This window comes from Nicotiana tabacum, chromosome 18, assembly GCF_000715075.1.
Source record: "Nicotiana tabacum cultivar K326 chromosome 18, ASM71507v2, whole genome shotgun sequence".
Classification (NCBI taxonomy): Eukaryota; Viridiplantae; Streptophyta; class Magnoliopsida; order Solanales; family Solanaceae; genus Nicotiana; species Nicotiana tabacum.
The window spans coordinates 62,249,439-62,259,814 of NC_134097.1; the positions used below are offsets into that span (position 1 = coordinate 62,249,439).

The 10,376-nt window shown below is 37.4% G+C and overlaps 1 protein-coding gene across 6 annotated transcripts; it reads right to left on the reverse strand.

Moving 5' to 3' along the window:
• Positions 1-2,291: 2,291 nt before the first annotated feature.
• On the reverse strand, positions 2,292-9,860 carry LOC107764700 (uncharacterized). 6 transcript variants are annotated; one of them, XR_012702073.1, is made up of 4 exons: positions 9,702-9,859; positions 3,069-3,527; positions 2,752-2,930; positions 2,292-2,637 (listed from the first exon to the last, which is right to left on the reverse strand). XR_012702073.1 is itself a non-coding variant. In XM_075236934.1 (4 exons), the coding sequence occupies exon 3, from the start codon at positions 3,489-3,491 to the stop codon at positions 3,099-3,101; it is 393 nt and encodes a 130-aa protein (XP_075093035.1). In that variant the 5' UTR covers positions 3,492-3,685; positions 3,837-5,055; positions 9,702-9,852; the 3' UTR covers positions 2,332-2,930; positions 3,069-3,098. The 6 variants fall into 6 exon arrangements, 3 of the variants coding, with proteins under 3 accessions (XP_075093035.1, XP_016438788.1, XP_075093034.1); XR_012702074.1 differs by having other exon boundaries at positions 2,292-2,652; XM_075236934.1 differs by adding an exon at positions 3,837-5,055 and having other exon boundaries at positions 2,332-2,930; positions 3,069-3,685; positions 9,702-9,852.
• Positions 9,861-10,376: the final 516 nt, after the last annotated feature.

The window sequence follows — 10,376 nt, forward strand, 5'->3', positions numbered from 1 at the left end:
GACTTGTACCCGATTTCGAGACGTGGGCCCCGGTCGACTTTTTGGGGCGATTTTCTAATTTCTTGCTTAACCTTGATTTCATTAATTAAATTAGTTTCTTATAGTTATATTTATGGTATGTAATTGCTTTTGTCTAGATTTGGGTCATTCGGAGCGGGAAAATCGTGCAAAAGACATTCTTACTGATTGATTGAGCTTGCTTCGAGATAAGTGGCTTGCTTAACCTTATGTGGGGGAAATCTCCTTAGGATTTGGTACTGTTGTGATACTTCTGTAATATGTGAGCACCGTTTACGCGAGGTGACGAGTGCGCACATGGGCTAATTATTGTAAAATCCGATTTTGCTGAGTAATAACATGTTTCATCTTACTTGAGTTATACCAGCATATGTAGTTATCTTGTTTAGCCTAATATCGCATGTTTACGTGTCTTAATTGCTTATTTGAACTCCGTGCAGCATGCTTAGTTGATTTCCTATTTTTTCTTTATTTGTGTCAGTCTTAACTGTAGAATTCTTGCTGTTAATTGTTGTATTCATCGGTTTCGAGTTGTGCATTTACTTTGGGACTACGAGGCGGTACCTCGGGAGATCCCCCTGCACATTTACTTTTGAGATTACGAGGCGGTACCTCGAGAGATATCCTTGCATATTTACTTTTGGGACTACGAGACGGCATCTCGGGAGATCCTCTCCTGTTTTATCCCTGTGTGTTGTGCTGTTATTTTTCTGTGGTTTTCTCTTTGTTAAATTTTCAGTCTCTTATTACACTGCAATATTTTTTTTGCCTTATTTATTATATATACCAGTAGGGCTCTGACCTGACCTCGTCACTACTCGACTGAGGTTAGGCTTGGCACTTACTAGATACCGTTATGGTGTACTTATGCTACTCTTTTGCACATGTTTATGTGAAAATCCAGGTACTTCGTATCAGCCTCGTCATCAACGAGCATTGAGACTTTGGAGACTTCAAGGTATATCTGTCGTCCGCATACCTCGGAGTCCCCCTACATCCCTCCTATGTCATTTACCTTTCCATATCTTTTCTTAGACTATGGTGTATAGAGATACTAGTTTTCTTCTGTAGCTTGTGATTTATGATTTCTGAATTTTGGGAATACTGTGTATACTCGAGTGTTGGTTATTGTTCATGCCGAGCGGCATTTTTATCAGTTATTTAATCTGTTGCAGTTAGTTGTTAAATTTTTGCTTTCATTTTCGTTATTCTGCAACTGTTAGGCTTACCTAGTCATAGAGACTAGGTGTCGTCACATCTTACGGAGGAAGAATTGGGTCGTGACAAGTTGGTATCAGAGCTCTAGGTTCATAGGTGTCGTGAGTCACAAGCAGGTTTAGTAGAGTCTTGCGGATCGATACGGAAATGTCTGTACCTATCTTCGGGATGCTATGGAACTATTAGGAAAATTTTCACTTTCGTGCAAAATTGTTAACTTCAAAATTCAAAACTTTTGTCTTGTATTCTTTCACATGACATCATTTGCTTTTTATGATTACAAAAGAGTTCAAATTTCAGTATCTTTATTCTATGTTTTTTAGCTCCAATACCTTTGAATAAGTTAGTTCTTGGATTTTCAGTGTCTACATTCAAAATTGCACCCAACTCTAACCAAAAAGACAATAATATGGGGGCTAAATAGGTCTTTTCGTGGTAGTGCATCGCCTATTAGCTTACTCTCTCTTCTTTCTTTCTTTTTTTCCTTGCTAACAAACACTATTCTTATTGCCCTATTTTCTTATATTTTGGCGATTTATGTTAAATAATAGTAAAAAATTTAAAAGTATTTGAAAAATATGCACATCATAGTGCATCCCCCGATTTCTAGTTATCAATAACACACCCAATATCTTATAATATCTTATAAGTACCATGGTCTTCATCAGGTTTAAACCGAAATTTGTTTTCATGTCCCTTCTAATAATAATATACTGTAGGGCTAAATTTCAAAAGTCGCTTGATATCTCCACTACACTTCACTCGCCCAATTCTAGCTCGTTGTCTCATATTTCCTTTCTTCACTTTTCTTGAAAATATCTTGGTAATATTTGCCCACTTTGATTTTTAGAATTTTATTCAAAGACAATTAGCAACACACACATTGAGTGTGTGACAATTTTCAGCTTTAGGAAAGGTTGAATCCTCTATGACAGGCCAAATGTCTGCTGAATTTGTCCATAGTTGTGAGCAGACAATAGTAGTATAAAGTTGTATCCCTCCTGTATAGATACAAGCATGGGAGCGATCTCCTGGTAACCTTGAGATCATATATATGGATTGGAAGCAAAATTTGATTTCTTTTTGCACCCAAGCTTAGAGATATATGCTTATTGATTAGCACAGGATTTCAGATATAAGAAAACAAAACAAATTGCTACAAAGTAAAGGAGGACAGAGAGGATAATTGACCCAATCTATCAATGTTTTCTTGTGGATTTGGGGGCTTTAAGCAATGGTCATCATTTGGATTGCTCCAATAGCTAATTACTTTAGTAATATGCAGAGTTCTGAAGCACTGAATCAACGGGCAGTGGCCGTGGTGGTGATTCCAATTCAGAGTTTCGATTGATCAATCAGCAAACCATGATGCCAAGGCAGACAACGTCGAATCTGGGGCGTCTGAACAAGCCCCATCTATCCAAGTCAGTAAAATTATTCATCTTCTTAAGTTTTTTGCAATCAAGTACAATAAAGCAGTAGAGGAGGAAACAACAACAACAACAACATACATACCCAGTATAATCCCATGGGTGGGATCTGGGAAGGATAGTGTGTACACAAACCTTACCCCTACGTCTCGGCTGTTTCCGATAGACCCTCGGCTAGTAGAGGAGGAAACAACTGGACCAAACAACCCACCATCTCCTACTTCCAGGGGCCAACATACTGGACCAATCAATGACAAGTGACGCCTGGATCACAGCACAAAAGATTATGTTACGTGCAAACGCATCAACTTTGGAAGTAATGAAGGAGAAACACTTAACAAAGATAAAGAAAAAATGCAAGAGTAGTAGTTTCATGGAAGGAACAATTGCAATATGTAATACCAAAAGTTAGATGGAAGAGGTGGCAATAGCTCATTTGGAAGACTTCTGAGGTTTGGATATAACTGAGATAAGCGATTGAATCTTAGCAACAGCACAAGTCTTCTCAGGGGGGCATTTGGAAAGGGCAACATTCAAAGAATTGACAGCTTTTTCAGGCTTCCCAGCAGCCATGGCAGCTAAACCTGCCCTATAAGCTTCATCTGCCCCTCGAGCATCATATGCTGGATTCGCACTTCTTGATGAATTCTTCTTGTTGGAGATTGGGGTACATGGGGACTGCAACAAAGCTGCAGCACGAGCATACTCAAGCGCAGATATGGCACTGTTTATCTGAGCCATTAGTGCTTCAGGTGTAGCAGGAATAGTTTTAACCTTATCAAAGACGCTCCAGTGAGCGCGCTCTTCTCCAGAGCCCATCTCCATCTTCCCAGTAGATAATGGTATTTCAAATAACAAAGTCTGTACAGCAGAACTCAAAAGTTGACTTCTGCAGTTGTAATTATTTTCGCTATTTTGTACAATGAAGTAAGAAGGCAAAGAGGTTGTATTGTGATAAGAGTATACAGAAAAGAAGCCTTGACAAGAATTGCAAGTATAGCCCCAACTCTATCCTGCCACTGAGCCAGATAAACAATCACAGGAAGTTCATATTGTTTACCCCCCTACTCAGTCAAATAGAAACACAAGCGAATGACATAGACGGTCAAGGGTTAAAGTGAAAAGGCAACTAGCATAGGTACTACTAAAGAAAAATTAGACTTAGCTGACCTTGGAGAAAAATGATTGAATTTCCGTTAAATCAGAACCAGCAAATGTCAAGCAAAGTCCACAGGAGCACATAACTTTCATTCTTGTTCCGAAGAACAGTAAAACTTGTTAAGCTAAACCTAGAACAAATGCACGAGCTAAACCAGTAATCTCTAGAGATGGAAATAGAGAAAGCAATTTGCTGCAAAACTTGAAACCACGTCCCCTTCAAAGTAATGTGGAGAAACCACAAAACGATACAGTCTTCTTTAAGTCAAGTTCCCGCATGCCTTTCAATGTTAGAGCGAGAAGAAAATATACAAATAAGCTTTTCCCTTTCTGCTGGAATAGTTGATAGCCTACCTAAGCGATTAACTTATCAAATGCAGAGGCTATTAGGAATGTGCTGGCTTTTATGTGCTTTCTTCCACCCTAATATTCATTCCTATTAAAGTAGTAGCATCGCCTATGCGACGAGAAAATATTTTCTAGAACATAAGTCATTTTTTGGTGTTTGATTGCCAGAAAATATACTTCAATCATACTTTTTTCCACCAGAAGGTAAAAATGACTTCTCTTACTTATGGACAGCAGTCATATTTCTTCACGACTATGTCAACTCTTAACCTCATATGAATGCTCTCTTCAACCAACACTTAGACATTATTATAAATCTTTACTACTCAAATATCATCAAAACATTATCTGAAACTCTTAACATTATTTCAATCTTTAACAAATGGCTTTTCATTCCGGAAAATATTATCGATCATTTTTTTTTCTGTTGAGCTCATTACTCCAACATTCGTTGAGACCCAACATGCTGTTAGGAGTCTTTTAGTGTTTAGCTTCCTAATGTTATTAGAGTTTTTTGTTTATCGAGTTCTTCACGTCATCAGAATTTGTTAGACTCTAGGAAACATAGTTTTAGTTTTAGACGTCGGTTATGTAAGGCTATATATAGCCATATTCGTTTCATAAAATCATTTTTGAGTTCCTCCTTCATATTTCTTCTCTCTGCTTCTGTTTTCTTTAGTTTTCAACATTTGGTATCAGAGCCTTGTCACGGCGTAAGAAGTCGCAGTCTTCTAAGTGTTTGGCAATCCAAATATGACACCAGAGAGTTCATTTGTCCAACCGGCAGTACCGAAGTTTGATGGGTACTATGATCATTGGGCGATGCTTATGGTGAATTTCCTATGATCAAAGGAATATTGGGGCCTCGTGGAGGATGGAATTCCTGCAGCAACAGAAGATATGACTGATGCACAGAAGAAGAACATTGATGATCAAAGATTGAAAGACTTGAAAGCAAAGAACTTTCTGTTTCAAGCATTAGATCGTTCAGTCTTAGAAACAGTTCTGAAAAAGGAGACCGCAAAGAATATATGGGATTCTATGAAGCAGAAATATCAGGGTAATACATGAGTTAAGAGAGCACAATTGCAAGCTCTTCGCAAAGAGTTTGAAATTCTGCACATGAAAGCAGGGGAAACCGTGAATGAGTTTTTTGCTGGAACTCTCACCATTGCTAACAAGTTAAAAGCAAATGGTGAAGACAAGGGAGATGCAGGGGTCGTGGAAAAGATCTTGAGATCCATGACTCCCAAGTTCAATTATGTTGTATGTTCCATTGAGGAATCCAAGGATACAAGCACGATAACTATTGATGAGTTGCAAAGCAGTCTGCTTGTGCATGAACAACGCATGAGCTCTCCAGTTGCAGATGAACAAGCCTTAAAGATTGCTCATGGAAAACAATCTGGTGAAAGAGGTCGAGGCTTTGGAAGGGGAGGTCGTGGAAGGGGAAGAGGCAGATTTGACAAAGCTACAGTGGAGTGTTACAACTGTCATAAGCTTGGACATTTTCAATGGGAGTGTCCACAAAAATAAAAAGCGGCCAATTATGCAAAAACTCATGGAGATATGTTGTTGATGGCGTATGTTGATTCAGGTGATGCTAACAATGAAGACACATGGTTTCTTGACTCAGGATGCAGTAATCATATGTGCGGAAAGAAAGAATATTTTTACGATTTTGATGGAAGTTTTAGAGATTCGGTGAAGTTGGGTAACAATTTAAGCTTGAGTGTAATAGGAAAGGGAAATATAAGGCTTCAGGTGAAGGAAACAACACAGGTTATCACAAGTGTGTTTTATGTACCAGAACTGAAAAATAATCTATTGAGTATTGGACAGTTACAAGAAAAGGGGCTTGATGTTTTGTTTCAACGTGGTTAATGTAAGGTGTATCATTCTGACAGAGGCTCAATTATGGAGACACAAATGACTTCAAACAGGATGTTTGTCGTGCATGCTGTATCTCGACCAATAACATATGCTTGTTTCAATACTATTACAGAAGATGCAGTGCAACTTTGGCATTGTCGGTATGGACACTTAAGCTTTAAAGGCTTACAAATTCTTCAGCAAAAAGGCATGGTGCATGGTTTGCCGCAACTCAAGTCTCCTCTGAAATATGCAAAGACTGTTTGGTGGGAAAGCAACAACGTGATCCATTTCCAAAGAAGAGCAATTGGAGAGCTTCACAAGCTCTACAACTAATATACGTTGATATCTGTGGTCCGATCAAGCCTATATCTAATAGCAAAAAGAGGTATCTGCTCACATTCATTGATGATTTTAGCAGAAAATTATGGGTTTATTTTTTGACTGAGAAGTCTGAAGCCTTTGCTATTTTAAAAAGATTTAAGACTCACGTTGAAAAAGAGATGAATTCTTTTATTAGAGGCTTTCGTACAGATCGGGGAGGAGAATTCACTTCACAAGAATTCTCTAGCTTTTGTGATGAGAATGGAATAAAGAGACAATTGACAACGCCACAACAAAATGGGGTCGCGGAGCGAAAGAATAGAACTATTATGAATATGGTTCGTAGCATGCTATCAGAGAAGAAACTTCCCAAGACTTTTTGGCCTGAAAATTATGGGTTTATTTTTTGACTGAGAAGTCTGAAGCCTTTGCTATTTTAAAAAGAATTAAGACTCACGTTGAAAAAGAGATGAATTCTTTTATTAGAGGCTTTCGTACAGATCGGGGAGGAGAATTCACTTCACAAGAATTCTCTAGCTTTTGTGATGAGAATGGAATAAAGAGACAATTGACAACGCCACAACAAAATGGGGTCGCGGAGCGAAAGAATAGAACTATTATGAATATGGTTCGTAGCATGCTATCAGAGAAGAAACTTCCCAAGACTTTTTGGCCTGAAGCAGTCAATTGGACAGTCCATGTCTTGAATCGGAGTCCGACATTGGCAGTAAAAAATAAGACACCAGAGGAAGCATGGAGTGGATACAAGCGCTCAGTTGAGTACTTTAGAGTTTTTTGGTGCCTTTCTCATGTTCATGCGCCTGATAATACTAGATCAAAGCTAGATGATAAGAGTTTGTGTTGTATTTTGTTGGGAGTCAGTGAGCAATCAAAAGCTTATAGACTTTATGACCCAATTTCACAAAGGATCATTATAAGCAAGGATGTCATGTTTGAAGAAGACAAGAGCTGGGATTGGGATAACAAGCATGAAAAAATAATTATGTGTGACCTGGAATGGGATGAACATGACGACGAAGAAGCTCAACGTGAAGAGGAAGCAGCTCAACCAGTTCCTGTCACCGATATAAGGGAAGATAATGAACCTGGTTCGGAAGAAACAGAGGAAATACTACCTTCCTCTGACCCTTTGTCTTTAGACCATCAATCCTCTACTTCGATACAACAGAGGACTAGGCTACCACCGATTTGGATGCAAGACTATGAAATAGGTGACGCCATCTCAGAATAAGAAAGTGATATGGTTATGTTTGCAGCCACTAATACTGATCCTATTTACTTTGAAGATGCCGTGAATAATGAAAAGTGGCAGCATGCCATGGACGTCGAGATGGAAGCAATAAAAAAAAATGGTACATGGGAATTAATAGATTTGCCTGAAGGAGGGAAAAAAATTGGAGTTAAGTGGATTTATAAAACAAAATTTGATGAAAATGGAGAAGTAACTAAATACAAGGCTAGGCTTGTCGTGAAGGGATATGCCCAACAACATGGGGTAGACTATACAGAAGTATTTGCACCTGTGGCACGTATGGAGACAATTCGATTGGTAATTGCGCTTGCAACTCTAAGAGGATGGCCTCTGTACCAGTTAGATGTAAAGTCTGCATTTTTACATGGAGAATTGCATGAAAATGTTTTTGTGGAACAACCTTGTGGTTATGGGCAGAGGGAAAATGAACAGAAAGTATATAAGTTTAAAAAGGCACTTTATGGGCGCCGCGAGCTTGGTACAGCCGCATAGAAGCCTATTTCATGAAGGAAGGTTTTGAAAAGTGTGACTACGAGCATACATTGTTCATCAAGACAAGTAAAGATAGCAAAATATTAATTGTAAGTTTATATGTTGATGATCTTATATTTACTGGGAATGATGAGTTAATGTTTGCAGAATTTAAAGGTTCGATGAAGCATGAGTTTGACATGACAGACCTTGGAAGAATGAGATATTTCCTTGGTTTGGAAGTTTATCAAAGATCAGATGGAATTTTTATTACTCAAAAGAAATATGCATTGGAGGTACTGCAAAAGTTTGGGATGGATAAAAGTAATTTTGTCCATAATCCAATTGTTCCTGGCTTTAAGCTTATGAAAGATGCGGACGGGATCAAGGTAGATAAGACTTATTATAAGCAAATTATAGGTAGTCTCATGTATCTCACCGCAACTCGACTGGATATGATGTTTGTGGTGAGCCTTATTAGCAGATATATGGAGAATCCCACTGAACTTCATTTACAGGCGGCAAAAAGGGTGTTAAGGTATTTAAAGGGGACAGTTGAGTTTGGCATATTTTACAGGAAGGGAGGAGATGATGAACTTGTTGGTTACACTGATAGCGATTATGCTGGCGATTTGGAAGATAGAAAAAGCACACCAGGCTATGTGTTTTTATTGAGCTCAGGGGCAGTATCTTGGTCTTCAAAGAAACAACCAGTAGTGAGCTTATCTACTACAGAAGCAGAATTTATAGCTGCTGCTTCATGTGCATGCCAAGCTGTTTGGTTGAAGAGGGTATTAGAAAAGTTGGATCCTAATCAAGGCAAGACATCTATTATTCACTGTGATAATAGTTCTGCAATTAAACTTTCAAAAAATCCAGTTATGCATGGTCGCAGCAAGCACATAGATGTGCGTTTTCACTTCTTGCGAGAACTCACAAAAGATGGCACTGTGGAATTGGTTTACTGCGGTAGTACAAAGGAACAATTAGCTGATGTGATGACTAAACCCCTCAGGCTGGATGTCTTCTTGAAGTTGCGAGAATTGCTGGGAGTTTGTTTTAAGTCTAAGATAAACTGAGTGCTCATAGCTTTCAGTTTAAGGGAGGAATTGTTAGGAGTCTTTTAGTGTTTAGCTTCCTAATGTTATTAGAGTTCTTTGTTTATCGAGTTATTAGAGTTCTTTGATTATCGAGTTCTTCACGTCATCAGAATTTGTTAGACTCTAGGAAACATAGTTTTAGTTTTAGACGTCTGTTATGTAAGGCTATATATAGCCATATTCGCTTCAATAAAATCATTTTTGAGTTCCTCCTTCATATTTCTTCTCTCTGCATAAGTTTTCTTTAGTTTTCAACACATACTACTTGTTCAAATTTCAGATAACAAAACAGAAATAACCAAAAAACCCATCAAGAAAAATGAAAATTGAAACTTTTTCAGGAAAAAAAAAAAGAGTTGGTATTTAAAGGCACTAAACCACTGTTAACAACAAATCCATAAGATTAAACAATTGCGAAATTTGCAAAATTGTTATTTGGATTAAAAAAAAAGAAGCAGAAAATAAGAAGAGACTGGGAAAAGAATGAACCTTTGAAACTGAACTGTATCAAATAGTTTGAAAGCCTCTAAGCTCGCGAGGGCTGATCACTTCTCCTATTCTTCCTCTCTCTTTACATTCAAGGAACTCTCTCTTGTTTCTTCTTTGTGGTAGGTTTGGTAGACTTTCCTCCCTATAAAATAAAATAAATATCTGTTTTCTTTTCATAAACATATTTGTTTGATCACTAAAATAAATAAAAGAGTAATTTTCAGAAACCACTTATTTAGTGGCTATTGACTTATTATAGTTATCATATAAATAATTACTTTTTATAGCTACTATTTATTTATAATGGTAGTGTATTCGCGATATTGTATTCACGAATATAGCAACAAAAAGTGCCTAAATATTAGGGCATTTCAGCTATACGAGCATGTATTCACATGTATTCATGAATACAGTAACGGCAATCACCTTTAAATAAATCTGTCCAACTGTCTAATAACAGAAATAATATCAATTAGCGTGATACACTCCTAATATAACTCAACAAAAATCAATTCTAACATGCCTCATTATCAACCCAATTAATTAGAATAAATTTTCAGTTGTATATAACTGTTGTATTTAATTTTTGTATTTAGTGTGTTTGAATATTTTTTTTTTATTGTTGCATTCATTAGATTCAATGTTTTTATTTACTGTATTCGCTATTTTATATTC